This window comes from Megascapheus bottae, chromosome 7 (assembly GCF_031878675.1).
Source record: "Megascapheus bottae isolate mThoBot1 chromosome 7, mThoBot2.hap1, whole genome shotgun sequence".
In the NCBI taxonomy this organism is placed as follows: Eukaryota; Metazoa; Chordata; class Mammalia; order Rodentia; family Geomyidae; genus Megascapheus; species Megascapheus bottae.
Window position 1 is genome coordinate 50,086,298 of NC_143515.1, and position 20,552 is coordinate 50,106,849.

Below are 20,552 nucleotides of genomic sequence, written 5' to 3' on the forward strand. Positions count from 1 at the left end.
CTATCATTTTAACTATTTACTGTGAAACTAAAACTTATCACATTAACTTTTTCTTGCCGTTCTCCTCTGGAAGTGTCTGTGAGAGCCAAGGGGATGCTTCCGTGGTTGGTAGAAAGAATGCCGAGGAATGTCTGGATAGTTAGAGGTATGTGGATCTATGTAGTAGATAGAATAAAGAAGGAAAACTTGAAACATTAAGGACAGATTGGAAATATGTAGTAGCTTAATTATAAAACTTTCCACAGTTAACAAGTGCGAATCTTCATGGATTTGTCAAAATACTCCAAAATAGTGTAAGAGGAAACAAGGAAATAAAAAGTCAAAGATTTCATTGCCTTTGTCAAGGATTTGCCAAATTAAAAACATTTTATCGCTTTATGTTTCCAGTGGTGCAAGTTTAACTTTTTCTTGAAAGCTCAATACACCATGTCTTCATATAATGCCCAGTACTAGTCTTTGTGACCTCATTTTCCTGTGCCTAAAGCTGGTTGCAATTAGTCTTGGAGAAACTCTTACAGACTGTCCAGTTCACCAACAATTTTTTTTTTATATCAATGGGCGTCCTTACTGTAGGCCATGGAGAATCTGTTTCTTTTTCACAGTTTCTGTGGCTTTCCCTGTTGACTATAAGGGAGGAAGAGTTAAATATTCTTTTGAAGATGATATTTTTGAAACACAATTTCAAAAATTAAAATGCCCACTTCAGCCCTTCTTGATGTCACAACTATTCTCAGCATCTTTTACATAGAACTTCTAGTTATAGAGTATCAGTTCTTTCTTTGAGGTAAGCCATGCTCAGAGAGATAACAGCACATTTCCTCTCATATGAGGAAACTAGACCTAAAACACACCAGGACATAATAACTTATACAGGTCTCTATCACACGGTGAAACCAAAGGAGGATACGTTTAGGAGAGAAGCAGAAAGGTACAATGCCTATGTGCATCTGATCATACGAAGTAATATTTATTGAATAGTATTTATCCAGAAAATGGGGACATGCAAGAAAGTTACATCTAATAATGCTAGTTTTCTGGCCTTTGGTCACCTCTGGAAAGAAATATAAATTTACCTTCTACCCTTCTTCCCACTTGCGACAACTCTCTTGTGATAAAGTGGGTGAAAATACTTACTTGATATAAATAGTATATGGTTATATACTTGATAAAAGGCAAAAACACAACCTTATCCATAGGATAATATTTGGATATGTTTACTCTGTGCCAGGCACTGTTCTTAGGAGTTGGTTACATATATTGTTTCAATTCTTATAAATGTCTATTTGCTCATGAGAAGATCAAAGCCAAACGACATTAGGCTCCTGATCTAATTTTATACAGAATTTAATTAACAGTGAAGGAAAGCTTTGATTCCAGTAATTAGACCTAGAATCTTGTTCATCGTGAGTTCTTTTCTCTCATCACATGAGTGCTTACTTTCAAGAAATGATTGCTGGCAGATGTGACCATTTTCATTGAGGATAAGTGGTTTAGAGTTATTTCACCTACATATTCTTCACAGATACATGTTTTATTTCAGGCATTTAACTTTTTATAAGATCTAGAAATATAATAATAAATAAAGAGATGTGCCACAGTCAGTCCATTGTATCTAATCTTTAATTACTTATGCAGATCTGACAAGCTCATCTTTGTAACAGGTTTAAAATAATCTTTCAACATCACAAGTAAAAGAAACAGATTTAAGTCCATTGAAAATGAAATTAGGCTGCTATATTTATCTGATTTATTTTCTTCACTGGAGAATAATAAATGCTCTCAGCAATTCACAGGGCATCACATACAATATATAAGGTATGCACTTATTTCCTCTTCCAAAGAACAATCTAAAAGGGAAGTATAGGTTGAATGTTAAGATTGGTGCAACTAGTAGAAATTCTTTTCCACGGATCCCTCTGACTTTCCAGACATCAAAAACTTGCATAGATCTAAGTTTGTATTAGGGTGGATTAGTAGAAATGTTATGACATTATGATTTAGAAGGTGCTCAAAATCTAGGAAAATGGCACAATGCCATTTGTAAGGTAATACGAAGCTGCCCTTGGGTTGCATTTTCACTGTTTACCAATGTCAGTCAAGAGCCCTGTTTTGATAACCATTAACTCATTCTTCTTCTGTCTTAAGTCTACACAGTGAGTACAAAAGACGTCTGCAGTATGCATGACACAAAGTACAGGATGATCTCTAGTTTATCAAAGTAGGTTTTCTGTCTGGTTATCTGCTGGTCTCTCTTCCTTTTAACTTCTTGCTCCTGATTTTTGGTGTGATACCTAGTCTTTTTGCATTGGGAAATGAGCTGTATGTGAATGTTTAACGTTAAATGACTGTGAATTCCATATACAATCTTAACTTTATTTGTCATTGTACTGATGAGACACCATCAAAACCAAAATGTTTTGGATATAAGTAGTTAATAGCAAACAGTGCCCCTAGAAACCTTTGTGTAAAGAAAACACTATATAGCTCCATATAAAAGAGGGTCAGAAGGGAGAATTTCTCAAGTCAGTTAGACATGCACTCAGCTTATAATTTTTTCCCTAAAGCACCATTAAAACTCTGCAATAGACAGCCTGTGGCCTTCTGTGCTCAACATCACAGCAGTCTCCCATGAAGATATTGTTTAATGGGATACAAAGGCCTACTGTTTCACAGAAGGAGACTAGATGTCATCTGAAGCATTAGTCACGAACAGAGCGCTGTCCTACTTCAGCAGTGTATGCTCTCTACAGCTGTGAAAACTAAGTCAGCTGAATGACAGCACCCTTGGGTTGTATTGCATTAAGATAACACAGAGAATATTTGTATGATTTTATGTGTTTAAGGAAGTAGTGGGAGAAAAATGGTTCATACTGTAGCATTACACATTTTAAACAATACTCCATATTCTACTAGTCTTAACAAACACTTTTATCTTTGTGTGCTTCAGTCAAATTTCTACCAATTTGCATCCTATTTTACTAAGTAGTTTTAACAGCATGTGTATCATTTTTTTCATATCTCATGAAGGACACAATGTATATGTGTATCTGATCATACAAAGTAATGTTTATTGTGTAGCATTTATCCGGGAAGTGAGGACATGAATGAACATCACTTCTAATGAAGCTAGTTTTCTGGCCTTTAGTCACCTCAGGAAAGAAATATAGATTTGCCTTCTACCCTCCTTCCCACCTGTTCCCATCTGTGATAAGATAGCTTTCTAAGGAATTATACTATTTGAGATTACTCCTGAAGCTATAGAATAAATAACTATTTGCATAATCCTTCCTGTGGGATCACACCTTATTTTTTATATTTTTTTTTCTTCAGGGAGCCAGTACTGGCATTGAACTCAGGGCTTTGTCCTCTTGCTTGGCCTTTTCCCCTCATCACTGGTATTCTACCATTTGAGCATGCTTACCAGTTCCTGCTTTTTGCTGATGACTGATGATAAGAATCTCATAGATTTGTTTGCCCCTGCTGACTTTGACTTGTGACCCTCAGATCTCAGCTTCCTGAATAGCTAGGATTACAAGATTATAGAAGTAAGCAACCAACAATGATCACACTTTCTTTCTTCTAACCCACTTTGTTCTCTTTGTTCTAATCTATTTTGCTCTAATCTGCTTTTCTCTCTGAATTTCTATCACAAGTACAATCAATACTTGGCAATTTGCAGTTATAATGCATTATCTACTATCTGTTATTTGTAAACATTAAATTCTATAAATCTTTGTTAAATTAATATGCCCTCTTGACTTCCCAAAATACAAACCCTTCAGAAGAATCCATGTGGTGTGCTAGTGTGTGCCTGACACAATACTTCCAGACTTCACAGTCAGTGCTTATGAATGGACTCCTGTGTATCAGATTGTTTCCTACCGTTTACCCAAACCATTCTAAAGACACAGACTATTAGTGTTAGATCTAGAGAAGGAAGGTGAAATGTTTTCTGAAACATAGAACATGCCCCCAAAAAGCTAGATGTTAATTCACAGCCTGATTATGAAGCCATGTGGAAGTACAGGGTTTTTAAAGATAAGTGAAGGGAAAGGCAGAGGTAAGAAAGGAGCAAGGGAAAAAGATGTGAAGTTTTGGCATATCATCATTTTGTATTTCTCCTCTTATAAAAACTGACCCACAGTATTCTTATAATCTACACCCTCTCTATTACATGAGACAGTGCCGCAAAGCCTTTATGACTCTGGCAATAAGGGGAGATTGTTTTTTTTTTTTTTTTTTGCAAGAACTCTCCCATGGAATAGCTTTAGAGTTGGAAATGTCTGATTTCCAATGTTTTCTCTTTCCACTATGCATGCTAATGCTCTATATATGCTATCTCTTTGAGTCTCCATTTTTCCATCTATAAAATGTGAAGGTAGACTTGGGCAGGTGGCTCATGGCTGTAATCCTAGCTACTTAGGAGGCTGAGATCTAAGGATTTAAGTTCAAAGCCACCCAGAGCAGGAAAGTTTGTGAGACTCTTATCTCCAAATAATCACCAGAAAACTAGAAGTAGCACTGTGGCTCAAAGTCATAGAGTGTTAACCTTGAGTGATAAAAGCTCTGGGACAGTGCCCAGGCCCTGACTTCAAGACCCACTACCAACCAAAATAACAATAACAACAACAAACAGTGCAGGTACTTGTAGCTTAGAATCATTACCAGGAATAAGTGGGAAAATCTATTTAAGCAAGGTCCAAACTGCACAAAAGAGATAGACCACCATTCTGGTGGCCAGATATGTTAAGAGCTTTTCTTCACTATTCTCCACTACAACATTTTGCTGTCAGTGATAAGAGACAGACGGTAGCTAAGGGTGTTGCGGTTATCATCCTGACAGGCAATAAACTCCAAGTCTGTGAGGGGTTGCATGATCTCCAACTCTGACCAGAAATCTTTGAAGGTTAAATGAATGTCACCTCTTCTATCTGCCACGTCAGGCTTATTCATTTGTAAAAGGACTATCTCGGAATCTAGTCATTTAACTTTAATGATGAAAGACTAGTTAATGATAACAATGCATCAGCTAACCAGAAAAAAAGAACAATATTTTGAGAACCTGTATATAAATTTTAAGATACTTTTAAAATCAGTAGTTTTTAATGGAAATAATTTCACCAAAAAAATCTGTCACAGATATTTGCAATATACTAAGACAAAGTTTGATAGCAAAGCATAAGAACACCTGGATATATTATTCCTATTTTTCTAGTAGTTCTTTGTTTTCCCTCATTCACTTGTCTTCCATAAGAGCACCTTCCTACTAAAAAGCTATTTTGCTTTTCCAGAACACAGGAACTCACTTAAGCTAAATGGCTGGTCCAGCCTTGACTTTAAGTTCCTACTTTATATGGTCTGTGCTTTAGTTAAAAGTAAGCAGTTTTCTTTATGGACCAGTGACATATTTATTGATTGACTTTGGAAGCCAAAGCTCCTTAGAGAGTATATACATGTTAATTTCTTTTAGCTGCTACTACTGAAATAAGCCTCAGAAGAAGAAAGTCTTGGCAAGGATTCATATATCTGAAGGTTCACTGAGCACAAGACTATCTCATCAACATTTCATTAGCGAAATGAAGCAATTTTAGAAATTTCCCCTGACCAAACCAACCATTTGCTCTCTGTTTTAGAAGAAAATGATCCCAAGAAATATTAATTCATTGACCAATGTGAATGTATTATAGTAAGGCCCACTTGGAATGTACATTATGGCCTATAATTAAGCATAAAACATTTAACAGGCTTTCTTGCACTATTGTTTGTTCTAATGATAAAAACCCTAATTAATGAAAAAGGAGTATGATTACTGAGTCCAATTATATATTTAGAATCAGTGAACATGAAGCACATTGCTGCTTTGTGAATTCTCTATGTGGTGTGTGTGTGTGTGTGTGTGTGTGTGTGTGTGTGTGTGTGTGTGTGTGTGGTACTAGAAGCAAAACCCAAGGGCCATGTACATGCTAGGTAATAATCACTCTACCTCTGAGCTATATCTCTAGTATTGTTTTATGAATTTTGAACAAAAAACATCACTTTCAATAGGAATGCTTTCAATAGATTTAACTTTCTCTTAGGAGTTAACTTAGTAAAAAGCACCAGGTATCATAGCAGTGAGCAAGACAAGTATGGTTCCTGTCCTTAAGGAATCTATAACATCAAGAATCATTTATGAAATTATTTTTACCAGGACCATAGCTATTATATGTAAGTATTGCAATAGTGTGTAGTATTCTAGAATAATTTATTGAAGGTATAGAAAACATGGAAAATGGTTACTAGAAGAACATAAACTAACATTTAAAGCAGACATGTTAGCCAGATTCAGTACAGTGTGTCTGTGCATGTACACAAGCATGTTGGAATGAGTAGTTGAAGGGTACGCCAAAATGCAGGAAATATATAAGGCAAAGGCAATGGCATGTTTAAAGTGGGTTGATTTAGCTAAAGGAATTGAAAAATATATAGTAACTAGGGTTCACAGAGTTAGAATTAAGTTGCTCAAAATTAAACTGTAGATCAGACAGGAGCCATATGTATACTTATCAAAGATATATCTTTAATAATGCTGAAAATAAAGTGACACATAAGCAAATATTTTCATTAAAATAGGTACATTTTATCAAAATGTTATCAATTTGCTGTTCAAAATCCACTCATGTTCATTCTTCCAGTGGAGTTATTTATTGATGTACTTTTTAAAAAAATCTCAGTAACAACTGAACATACATGATTTTGTTAAAATTGCCTGATTATGCGACCACTAAAGGTAGATTAATTTTATAAGTCTCTGTTAAACATTGTTTATGTACTCAATAATATGCAGGCATCTTATTCTCAGTTAAAAATCAAAAGGTCTCCAAACAGACTCTCAATCTTCTTTTGAAGTATATATAACTTTCATAACTCTTTTGTGTTTCCTTTTCAATGTTAAAAACAGAAAACAAACCTTCAAACAAAGCAAGTATCTCTTTGTTGGTTAGTTTCACAGTTTTCTGAACAAATCTTTGGTTTGTAGCATTGCTTTTTAATTTTTTTTATCCAAGGATCTTATTATGTCACATCAGAAAGTGCCATTTTTATTTTCAAGGAGAAATTAAACAAGAGTTAAGCTTTAAGATGGCCAGGAAAAAAAATATAACAAGATATTCATGTAATTTATCTCTAATGCCCCAAAAGTACAAAATTATGATCTGACTATCTTTTCTCTTTTTGATGAAGTTTTACTCCGAGTGAAGAATTTTAGTTTTGTTGGTCTTTACTGATTACCTTGATTCTTAGAAATTTTTTTCTTTGAAATCTCCTAATTCTTGTAAAATTGCCACCATAAAGTAGGACTTAGGTTTTTTTTGATAGATGTGTCTAATCCATTTGTGCTGTTAAAACAAAATACCATAAATAGGGAAGCTTATGAACAACAGAAATCAATTTCTCACAATTGCTCTTACATGCAGTGACAGTCTTAGTGCCTAGTGACAGTCAACTTGCTGGACTACCAACAGACACCTTATAAGACTGCATTTTCTTGTAATAGAAAAAGTAAGGGAGTTTTCTGGGGCCTGATCTCACAACCGAGTCAATTCCAAATACCAACAAATTGGAGTTTAAACATACAAATGTGTGCAGATGTGTGCACATGTGTGTGCAAAAATAATTTACCTCTTCTTGAGAAAATATGCAAGTAGATTTAATTAAAATAGAAAGTACTACATTCCATAAAGGATCTGTTTCCTTTTTATTTTTCTTCACTTTTGGTACCCTGTTTGAAGTACCTATTACATCCAGCATCCTCTATCTATGTGGCCACATCCAATTAGAGTTTGTTCCTGTCAATTGGTTTTGGTGATGTTACTCTAGGTGAGGAATGGAAGAGACACAATTTCTTTCTGGTAAAAATACTTCAGCAATTCCAGAGAAAATAAGCATAAAATTTTCATGCAGTTCCTTTCCTTGCAAATTACTTCCAAGGAGACCTTTATGTTAAGGGGGACATACTGAGTTGATGTATAAATTGATATTATTCTACACAAAGCTAACTGGAGGAAAAACAAACAGAATAAAATTATTATTTCTGTTTTTATTACAGGAGAGGAAATATAAGAATGAATTGTTACCTTTTAACCATTCACCAATATGCTCTGTTTTCATAAATACGAATGAATATTTGAATTTTATAAGCATTTGAAGTTCCAATTCTTCCTGATCTCTTACAGTAATGCAAAATGAATAGATCAATTAGCAGTCAATTTTTATTGATTTCTCTTCTCTGATATAGGATATGAGGAGATGAATAGGTCACTGTGCAAAGATTCTCTTCAGGTTTCCTTTGAATTTTTGGCTGTCTTGTCTGTTTCTCTACTTTACCTGTCAACTTGTGCCTCCTTTGACTTGTAACAGACGTTCAAGTCTTTTATTAGACTTCAAACCAACTAAAATCAATCAATCAATAAAGATACAGACAGATGAATAAAATTAATGATCATTTAAAATTATATTTGTCTTTGATATTTGCCAGTCAAATTGAAAGTTTTACACCTTGTATTTTCTATAAGGCCAACCCTATATCATAGCAAAATTAAAGATAATGAGCTCCTACTTTTTACTTCATTCTACAGTTATTTTTGTGGACATTTATGTGATAAGAATTTTGCAAGAGTGTACACATTACACAGACTACTTGATCGCAGCGAGGTTCAGCTTTAATTTAAAAGTTCCTTTTTTTAAAAATTCAGTATGCTTATTTCTACCAGGATGTGTTAGGAACTGCTGGAAGCTTCCAGATTAGATTGGTGTCCTAATCTAACTTGAAGAGATCAAGGAATATAGCTCCTGAGCAAGCAATTTTCAGCCACTAAAAAGTCATACTTGGCTTAGAAAAGATGGCAATGAAATAGGAACAAGAGAAACATCTCCAATAAAAGTAGCTACAAAGCCGGCACAGTATCTCACACCTCTAATCCTAGCTACTCAGGAAGCTGAGATCTGAGGATTGTGGTTCAAAGCCAGCCCAGGAACTAAAGAACCTGAGATTCTTCTCTCCAGTTAATCACTAGAAAACGGGAAGTGGGGCTGTGGCTCAGGGGTAGGGCTGTAGCCTTGAGTTGAAGAGTTCATGGACGACACCCAAGTCCAGAGTTCAAGCCCCATAACCCACAAGGAAAAAGAAAAAGTAGCTACAAGTCCCAGAGAGGAGAAAGAAGATCATTCAAAGGATTGGAGGAAGTTTCATGGAACTCAGTACTGGAAAGTAAATCTGTGATGGCCAGGAAATGGGGAAGGGGTTGGGAAAACCATGAAATTTCTCAGACATCTTATTGAAGAGGTGGAATTGTTTTGTTTTTTTTTCTTCCTTAAAGGCAATTAGAAGGATTGTGTGTCAGTGGTGTGATTAGGCCTTGATTAGTCTGTAGAGAATGGGTGGGGTTTATTGTAGACAGATGCAAGAAGTCCTGTTAAAAACTGCAACATGAAGAGGGGAGAAGTCTTTGTGACCTGGTTTGGGATGGCATCTGAGAGGAAAGTAGGTCATTCCTGATGACAGGAACACCTTAGCATGGAAAATAGCACAGGGGCCAATTAAGTTTATAAGTCTGTTCCAAAACGTGTACACAAATAAAGTGGTGTGAATATTGGGTAATGAAGTAGTCCACCAAGAAAAGGATATGCATTTTTGAAATAGTATTTGTTTTGAAAATGTGTTTTTCAAATTATGCATATGCACTGTGAACATTGTATAAATCGTACATAAAACAAAACACATAATTAAACAATAATCACACTTACATAAAACAAAACACCTAATTAAACAATAATCACACTTCCCTAGAGTAAACAACTTTAGACTTTAGCATATTTTCAAAATATACATCTGTTAAAGCACACAACAGAGAATCATTGTGTACTGACATATAAGTTGGAATTTTTTACAATATTTGTATACTTTAAAAATTATCATCAGTTTATCAAAAATATATTCCCACTTTATAACATATTATTTTACACTATTAAATTGACTACATAATACAAACAAGTGCATATGAATGTTTCCATTAAGTTTGTATTTTTAACTTTAATAATTACATTGTAGAATGAAATATTACATTGTGTATGAAATATTGCCACCTGAATGACTAATTGATAAAGTCAAAAAGACATTTCTATCTCTCCAAAAGAGTAGGATCAATATTAGGCTATAATTATTTTGGTAAGTACTTGCATTAAAAAAGTGAAAACACCTTATAAGACATTCTCAATCTGAGAAAAGAAATATTCATCATTCTTTTCATAACAGATGGTGCCAGTCACTTTATATAGGTAGTATTGTCATCTAAGATTTCCTTCACCTCCTCCTCCTCATCATCAAAGCTATTGCCAAAATATCTTGGCTCAAAATTTCATTAATTTTTATAGAATAGAAATTCTCTTCTTGCAATACACACAATTGTGCCCTGAGATGTCAGTCCAAATTCTTCCTAAGTGATTTATAGATCAAGAAAAACCTCTCATGTGTTTGGCTGTGTTATTCAAGGTCAAACTCAACAATGTTCGTAGCTGGCTTTTTTTTTTTCTCAAAGAAATGAAACTTTTATTTAGTTTAGATCTATGAATAGGACCAATCTTTATGCCATATATTTGAACCTTAAACTATCATACATTTTGTGGAACAACTTAATAAAAGAAAAGCAGATATTAGAGAGTATAAACATATACATACTATTTTTAATCAAATGCTCCATACTTCAACCTGACAATGTCAGTCTTCACTGACTCTGAGGATGCATGGTCACTTTTGTCAAAGCCTTTTCCTAACACACATTTGGATGATGCAGAATGTAATCTCTTGTGATGTCCATGTGATTGATAATCTGATTTGTATAGAACACAGAACTGTTTGGACTTTGTGGTTTACTTAAAAGAAACAAATGAGGAAATCTGTTTTCTCAATAGGAAATAAAGTATGTGAGCCTATTGCAGATGCTTCTTTGTGTGCTGAAAATGGTGTAAAGTTTTGGTGTTCATAAATGACTAATCTGGAATAAGAGTTGGAATGTATTTTGAAAACTTAAACCTGTTGTAGCTGAACATGTTTAACTAGTTAATAAGAAACATCAAAAAGACAAAACCCTGAGGTCAATGGTCATTTTTTTTTGTAAAGCTATTCTATGCTGTTTAAATTGGTTGTTCGGTCTGTCTATAACATAAGTTTAATAACCTAGCTCAAATGCAGATTTCTAATTTTCAATTAACTTAGGAATAATTTTGTTTGCTAAAATAAAATAAATGAATGAATGACAAGTCTGAAACATGAAGTGTTCTAGGTAGAACTTTTTAAAATTCCAAATTTCAAAAAATCATGTGGCAACTGTATAGCTGGAGCTTTAAGTATTAACTTTTAACCTTTGACCTTACAGATTTTAACCAATGAAATGTCTCTTTAAACTTTAAAGGAAACAATGATAACGAGCGCCTGGCGATTGCTAGACAGCGAATTCCATATCGACTTGGTCGAGTAGTTGATGAATGGCTACTCGACAAAGGTAAAAAACATTGATTAAAACTTCAAATAAAAAAATAATTTGAACATAACCAAGTAGTACTTCATTGTAACACTAATAAACATAAAAAATAAATTTTCCGTAAAACTAAATTAAAAACAAATTTAAAACAGTAAAATGTAGCTAGTAATATTTGCATACCTTGTATAATAATTTCTATACATGTTAGACGTACTAGAGGTTTAATAATCATGCCCAGTTAACTTAAGGTTAAAGGGACTGTTAAATATAATCCACTAACTCAATCTATGAAGGTACTCACAGCAAGCATTAACCCAAAGTGATAAATCATTCATAGATTATATTCCATATTCCAGCCTCTAAATTATTAACTAAAATACATGTAGTTCTGATATCTTTATTATGGTCCTGAAAAACAAAAACCAACCAAACAACAACTCTTTGCTTTAAACTCTAGGAATCTTAAATAGTGGGCAATATGGATTGCCAGTCAAAATGAAGTCCCTTTAACGTTTGCAACCTTCTAAGGACATTTGGGAACCAGCCCTAATTAAAACAGAACTTAAAGTTGTGTGCATGCCTTTTATGAGCAGAGAGAAATCTGCTAAAACTGGATACTCAATTTGATGACCATGGTACTGTTTCTAAGGATTGCTGTTTGATGGAAATGTGCCATAATTTCTCCATTGGTTTGTGTATCATTCCCGAAGCCGCTTTTTTTACATCTAAAGCTTTGTTTTTCTTTTTTCATCCTTTTTTATTTTGATAGAATTGCTGAAAACCAATCAGAAAAAAAATATTTTGGAATTTCTTTTGTCTCTGACATGCTCAATGTAAACTACACATTTCTTTTCAGTGTGATTGCCAGAAAAATAACTCAAATAATTGAAATAACAATGCCTTCAAAAAGATAAACCTTCTAAAGAATAGAATACAGATGAGTTTCTGTCAGAGGTATTTTTTTAGGATGACAAAATACTTGAAATGTTAAATGTGTCACACTTCTTAAATTTAAAAAAAATTTAGAGACCATCGATATAAGATCTTGGAAGAAAAAACAAAACAAAAAAAGGGATCTACTGAAACTTGATTTGTAATATCTTTGATTGGTCTTTTAGCAAAAGCACTACATTTACAATGAGTTGAGAATTTACAAGTATTTGCCAGTAACTGCATTTCATGGACACTCCATTTATAAGCAATGAATTATGAGTCAAATGCCTCTCTTATAGTTTATTGCTCTCATTATCCACCCCATGAAAGCTCTGTTTTGAATCATCTGTAGAATGTAGAGTTCACAATCAACATTTTTGCATGTATGTAATATTATTTTTACAGGGCGTCAGCTCACAATCTTCAATAGCCAAGCCACCATAATAATTGGCGGGAAAGATCAGGGCCAGCCCTTTCAGGGCCAGCTCTCTGGGCTTTACTACAATGGCTTGAAAGTTCTGAATATGGCAGCCGAAAACGATGCCAACATCGCCATAGCGGGAAACGTGAGACTGGTGGGTGAAGTGCCTTCCTCTATGACAACTGAGTCGACAGCCACTGCCATGCAGTCTGAGATGTCCACATCCATCATGGAAACCACCACCACCTTGGCTACCAGCACAGCCAGAAGAGGAAAACCTCCCACGAAAGAACCCGTTAGCCAGGTAACCAGTGCCTTTGGTTATTTTTCCCCCCTTGGGGAGTTCTGTTTGGGATTTCTGCTTGCATGTCCTGTTGAAGTTGGGTTGTTTTTTCCGTGGTCAGGAACTAGGCTTCCTTGGATGCTTGCTGAATGCAATGGATTCGGTGGAGGAGGAATTGGGGTCCGGTGTGGTGGGTTAGACCTTGGGTGATTGTTATCAAGGCTGTATGTTGGTTGGTTGGCTCTTAGTGTTTGAATCAGTGTCTGTGGACCAACCCAGGCTGGGCTGTTGACTATCTGCTGAGGACATGGAATGGCTCTCGCTCTGAGTTGAAGGAACAAGCAAGTAAAAAATAGTTAAAGGGCTTTTGTGGTTTGTGAAGGTCGGCACTTCATCAAAATAAAACCAAAGGAAAGTTAATTCTGAAGCTATGTTGCTTGGAATAGCTCTCTTGTATTTTGAAGTCTTAAAAACTTTTAGATTGGTAGGCCTGTGGCCTTTTTGATGACGAATGGGTGTATTCTCTTGCTATTGGTGAAATCTCTCCATTACCTCATCTGAAGACAAAGATCTAAAGTGTGTTACTTATATCTTGTGATAAGATATTTTATATGAGATGTGACTAATGCTCTCACTTAGAATTCATTTTAACGAGCATATTAAGTCTTATTTCAAACCTTTTTGGAAGACAGAGTTTAAAATAGGATGCTGTACTACATTTGTAAATCTCTTCTTACAATTAAGACATATTTATTTCTATTGCCTTCTATATATTACATACTCATTTAATTTTTGGTGTTCCATCAGAAAATGCAGAGATAAAAGACTTTTATGGAATTCTATTAGATGCTGTGGAAGACTATTAAATACTATTAGAGCTCTAATGATATTTATGGCCTTTGCATATACTCCATGGATAATTATTTTAAAATTTCCTATTTCTTGATCCAGATACAATTGTTTTATTTTGCTGTCAGTAGTAAATGTCTTCAGTAGAGGACACCCAAAGTTTTTCCAAATACATGATCTTTACATTTCTAGAAGACTGAATTTTAAAAGAGCAAGATGATAATTTTTTTAATTATTTTCAGAATTAATTTGACTCCAAATGCTTGAAAAATACTAGAATGCTTAAAAAGTAATAGAAACCAAATTCTTTTTATGTTACCCCTCATCTATTAATTAACATACCTTTACCTGGCCAAAAAAATGCAAACAGGTTGTGATTTTTTTTTAATTTTGAATAGGAAGAAGTGATAGGAACAAAAGAGAGGAAGGAAAAAAACAGCTTCCTAGAAGAAAATGACAAAAATCTCTAAATCACGCAAATATATACATATGGCTCAGTGTTGTATTGCATGTTTATCACATTTATTTTCCTTTTTCTATACTTTGTTTTCCCCTCTTACTATTTCTATTTGCATTTGACTATAGGACACTCATGTTTCTATTGATCGATCGATATATACATTGATCACTATGTCGATCTATATCAATTGATCAATAGAGATAGATACGTTACAGTCTACACATTACAGTCTACCCATAGATTTGTTACCGTCTACGCATACCAGACCATGCTCTAGAAATGGCAATCTATTGACAACAAACAGAAATTTCTACCCTCATAGACTGGTCCTTAGCTGGGCCAGCCTCATGTGGATTTTCTATCTTGTTTAGATTTGTGAGTTTGCTGATAATATGAAAATAATCACTTAGAGAAAAACATGACTTTGGACAGATTTATGCTTGCCCAATATCTCTGCTTGCTAGTCTTTCCTGGAAGTTCATTGATGACTTCACATTGTTGTGGCTGACTTACAGCTGAGTTAATAATAAGCATGTTGCAAGTAAATCTGATCCAGAAAAAAATATGAAGCACAAAAGAATGAATAGACAACTCCCTTTGCATAAAATAATGCTTAAGTGAGCATTCAACATTCAGGGCTGGAAATGTATCTATGACTATAATTTGAAATAATCAGGTTTTTGCTTAGTAGCAATAGTTCATTGTTCATGAAATGGTGATTGTCAAAACTCCTGTATAAGTCCTGAAATAAGGAAAGAGTCACTGACATTGTTCTGATACATTTTATCAATTACTATTTATTATGTAATGAGATATATATTTAAATGCATAAAATGTTTCATTGAAAAGGAAGATATCTAGATACTCAGATAAAAATAATGCACTTTATAGTCTCAACTGGTGATAAGGAAAATAGTTAACTTTTTGTTAATTTCCAGTGAAAAGTTTTCTGTGCTACATGTCTATTATATTATTAAAGATAACAGTGGTTCATAGAACCAACAAATCATGTAAACAATTAGTGATTACTGTTTTCACTAGAAGAGATATTGACTTAAGGATAACTGGATTTATTTATAAAGTTATTTTTTTAATTTTTCATAATCCAATTATAACAGTCAGATTCTTTGAGTTAATATCCTAACTTACAAATACCCAGTTCTGGCAATAGTGGTTTGGGTGAGGGACTGGGGGGGACACAGTAGTATTGGGGGTTGAACGTAAGTCTTTTGGAGGCACAAGTGTTCTACAGCTTGAGCTTTCTAGCCCGCAGCCTTTTTTGTGCTTTTTCCAGTAGAGTATCACTTTTGTCCGTGGCTGGCCTCAGACAATGATCATCTCCATTCTAAGCACATAGGTAATACAATGCCCCTCTATAGAAGAGGAATGCCAAAGAGGAATGAAAATCAATTTATACACAAATAATAAACTAATTTGTTATATTTTTTATTACCCCAAAATCGATTTTCAAATTGCCCTTTAAATCTACACACATTACTGGTACACGTGCTCTTAAGTATCCATTTATTAGAATTGCTCAACACCCAGGAAGTTTATCTATGAGACTGATGTGACATGCTAGCTGCAGGTCTGTAAATCCTTCACAGATGAAATGCTGCGTCTCTCCTTTGAACCTTGCATTGCCTTTATCCATCCACTGCCTCAGGAAATTGTCTAGTAGGTGGGGTTGTTTCATTTTTTGCAGAAGCCATGCTAGACTGTTAGTTAAATCAGAGAGTGTATTTTCCTCAGGGATAATACATTGCCACTTAAGCTACAATGGCAGGATACCTTGAGGTTGATTGCATGTTTAGAGTTATGAAAACAGATTTTTTGGTCAAGCAGAATTAAATTGGATTCATTTCAAATAGATGAGATAAAGTTTGTTCAGCTATCCTGCAGGGCCAGAAATAAGTGAGAAATATATTTCAGTTTTCACAGAGTCAGAAAATACAAAAGCATCTATCAAGCTATGCCCTATAAGAGCTCACATATGCTCCTACTCATAAGTAAATAAGGTTTCAAAAAACAAATAGTTGCTTCTCTACTATGAACGATGATCAATTTTCAGATTAAAGTTTTCTTTAGTAAACCTATAACTTACAATAATGGAATAATGGAAACATTCAATAGCCTTCTGATTAAATTACTTTTTGTTCATGTTGATGACAATATTTACAGTATGTGATATATAGAAAATTTATAAAACTTATTTTATTTGAATATTTAATTTCTAAGTGTTTCTACAAGAACTGGTTATCTTCTTAGAAGAAGTTTCCAAAAGGCTATTCTCAGACAGAAAATACTTGCAAAAAATAATTGATGGTATATAGGTTTTGGAATCTGAGAACTTTGGGAGGCTGAAGAGGGAATATCAGAACAGGTTTTTAACTGCTTGGTGTTCTATCTTCTTCTGCCTCATATAGCAGTGTCTTATGGCATGAATAAATCTTTATGTAAATAAGCAAAATTCTATCTCTACTTCCTTTTTTAATGCAGTTCTGGGGTTGGAACTCATAATCTTCTTATACATGTTAGGCTAATAGAGCACTAGCTCTACCACTTGGGCTACTTAGTTTGGAGATGAAGTCCTAAAAGTTCCAGTATATTATTCTAGCCTCAATCTTTAATTCTCCAGATAGCAGCTTCCTGAGTAGCTAGGATCACAGATATAAGTCACTGACTCTCAGTCCTTTCTTTTTTCTTTCCTGTGCAGGGCCTTGATCTCACAACTAGTATCTTGGTAGGCTGACAATCTACCACTTGAGCCACACTTCTATTTCTGGCATTTTGCTTGCTATTTGGAGATAAGAATTCCTCGTATGTGTCTGCCTAGGCTGAATCCAAACTGACATTCTCAGATCCTAGCAGTCTAAAGAACTAGGATTATAGCCTTGATATGCCAGCATCTGAATCTCTTACTTTTTATTTTATTTTATTTTTTTATCAGTGTGTATGGAAACATTTTGACATTTTTTTCTGAAAAATACTTCGATCACTCACTTAATTATCTATTCTGTTCTTCTTTCAAGATGATTTAATAAGCTAGATACCTATGTTACAAAGTTCAGACCTCTAATAATCTTTTTCTGGAATAATATATAATAGACAGGGTATATGAATCAGAGACCTGGTTTCTATTTGAGCATAAGCAAACCACCTTGTCCTCTGTTGCACAAGTTAGTCTTCCCTGCACCTTGCCTTATGGCTTCTCTGTAATAATTGGTCACTAAACAGTTCAATTTATTCTCTCAGCTTTGTAACATAATTGACTTATGTGCCCATGCTTTTAGTTAGGCCTTCTCACCATTATTTACCAAAGCCTGCAATGAACTTCTCAATTTTCCATAGTGTGGGACATATCAGATGTTCTGTTCTGAGATAATTACTAATAATATCCCTTTGGAGTCTCAAAGGCATCATGTTTTAGCATTTAAATTTCCTTGAACACGGATTTTGTTAGCCTATATGTGATTTACCATTGCAAGAGAAATATGTCAGAAAAATAACAAATATTACACTGTATATTATATAGAGTGGAAACTAAGTCTGGTATTTTAAAAAATAAATGCACGACCTTGCCATCTCCTTCCATCTCACCTCAAAAATTGTTGAGAAATGGGAAAGAATAAGGTTGTGAGAGATTCTGGGTGTTTAGGGAAGGGATTCCATTTTGTAACTCTAGGGAAGAAACAAGACTGAGGCAGAATCAGTAACTATGAGGAAAATGTAATGGAGGAGTCATGAAGTTCCATGGTGACGTTTTCTGTGTAGGGTTAGCATGCCTACTCAAGGGAATACTTCTCAGTATTTGAACCCTTGTTAAAATAATATCAGTGATACGCTGCCATGACACATATACTTCATGCATGAGACACCCTATTGAAGTCAATGGCATGTGATTCCCAGTGGAGTTTTCAGGAAAGAAACCCAATTAGTGTTCAAGAAAGAAAACAGTATCGCATACCTTGGACATTGCTGGGGCTTTCTGGAAGCTGAGCTACTCATGAAATATTAATACTATTTGTTTGAAAAATGTAAACGGTCTACACATATTTCCACGAGAAATATTCAGCTAGCAAAATGCATTTTGTAACTTGCAAGAACAAAATTTTACTTTTATTAAAATATTAATTAACCTTAGCTGCAGCTTCATTTATTAAAAAGTAATAGCATTACTTGTAATTATGTGTGTTCCTGATAACCACTCTGCATTTTTTTAGGATACTGCTGACATGAATAATTAATTCTCTTTTCCTTAATACAATCATTCTGCCGAATTCTCATAACTTAATGTACTTTTTTTTTAAAGCAAGCTTTAGTACATGTTGAAAAAGAAAAAAAACACTTGGGTATAGATTTTAAAACATATACAAAGACATGTTCTCTGAAATTAATGGTGCCTAGTGAAAAGAGTGTAAATCATTGTAATGTAGTATAAATCATTTAAATGTAGGTACTATTTAGGAAGTGTTCTGTCTCCCTTTTTTGCTAAAGAGCACAAGTGCCAGAGCATATACATTTCAAAGGGTTTGTTTATGAAAATGGTGCGCAGTTAATTTACTTTGGAGAGTCTGGAGGTCTGAATGAATGAAAAAGGATTCAGTTGGCAAATGCAACTTGGTTTTAAGATGTTTTCTGATAAAGCTTATCTTAGATAAATACATATTTATCCATCCCTCCTTTCATCCACTTAATGTAACATATGATCTAAACAATTACAATATCCCCGGTATTATGGTAGTCGATAGAAATACAGTACTGAGCAAAGTTAGGCCTCCCTACATAAAATATTTTAATTGGGGACAATGACCAATACATAAGAAACGTGCATTCAGGGTAGGGCAACTGCAATAGGAAAAGGAATGCTTGTGGATATAGAGAAATAGAAATTCTTTTTGAATAAGTATGCATTGATTCTATCTGATAGACATATCAATTATGAAAGAACATTGGCATCTTATTATTCAGGCATATTCTCCGCTCTGGAGATTACAGCCTGTGTGGATGGTGCCAGCAGAGCTAATTGCTCTGTGTGGGAACTAGACAACAGAAGTGACACTAAGATATTCTTTATCTTCCTCTAGCCTGTGTGGTCCTCTGCTTTCTAATAAATATCTTAATTAAATCAGAACTGCAACGAAAAAGCCTGGAGTACCTATGTCCCGGTGGAAGAGATAGAAATTTAAAAGATACTCCTTAATATTGCTTTTGCCTTCTATGTATGTGAAGACTGAGGCATAGAAAAGCGAAATCACTGTCCCCAGGCTCCACTGCCATCTTCTTTTCAACATACATCCCACTGAGTGCTCCTCTGCCTTTATGTATGTTTCCTTTATTCAGAATATCAATACTTCCTGATTTCTTGTTTGTTCTTTTCTTTCCTGTGTTTCTTTTCTTGAGAATTGAACCCAGGGCCTCACAAATACCAGGCAAGGAATCTACAATTGATCTCTACCCTAACCCTGTTACCTTTTTCCTCCACCTCTTCATAGTTGGACTCTCTAGCCCCTTCCTCTGCTCTGCCCTCCACTTTTCTCTTCCCATCTACCCTCTTTCCCTCCCCTGTCCTCCTCCCTCTCCTTCTTTTCTCTTATACTCTTCTCCCCCTTTTCTCCCTCTTCTTTCATCCGTTCCTCTCCCTTTTCCTCCCTCTCTCCCTTCCTGCCCCTCTTCCCTTCCCGTCCTTCCTGTCCTTCCTTCCCTCCCTCCCTCCCTCCCTCCTTCCTTCCTTCCTTCCTTACATTATCCCCCTACATAGCGCAGCCTGAATTGAAAGTTGAGATCTTTCTTCCTCCCACCTCCAAAACACTGAAAGTTTTCTGATCTGTTTCACCATGCCTCTCTCAAGCCTGACTTCACAAACTCATAGCTACTTCAACTGTGTGGTTTTTTTTTCATCCAGACATCCAACTACGATTTTGAAATATAATCAAGACATTGTCTTCCTTAATCATCTTTCATTTAGAATAAAGGGCAGAATCCTACATAATCACCAAAATGTTCTTCCTACGAGTACTCGAATCTGCCTCATTGGAAGTTTCATTCCATATCACTTTGTGCAGATCCTGTTGAATTACTCACAGAGTC

The 20,552-nt window shown here is 34.8% G+C and overlaps 1 protein-coding gene across 25 annotated transcripts in view; it reads left to right on the forward strand.

The window, feature by feature from the left end:
* The window catches only part of Nrxn1 (neurexin 1), a 997,953-nt gene that overhangs the window by 860,069 nt on the left and 117,332 nt on the right, over positions 1-20,552 (forward strand). For 15 of the 25 annotated variants that reach the window (XM_090336944.1, XM_090336946.1, XM_090336947.1 and 12 more), the window contains 2 exons: positions 11,448-11,537; positions 12,855-13,174. In XM_090336944.1, coding sequence (XP_090193070.1) covers positions 11,448-11,537; positions 12,855-13,174 — 410 coding nt within the window. The remainder of the gene's footprint in view (positions 1-11,447; positions 11,538-12,854; positions 13,175-20,552) is intronic. The other 10 variants (XM_090336957.1, XM_090336958.1, XM_090336956.1 and 7 more) reach the window with 1 other exon arrangement.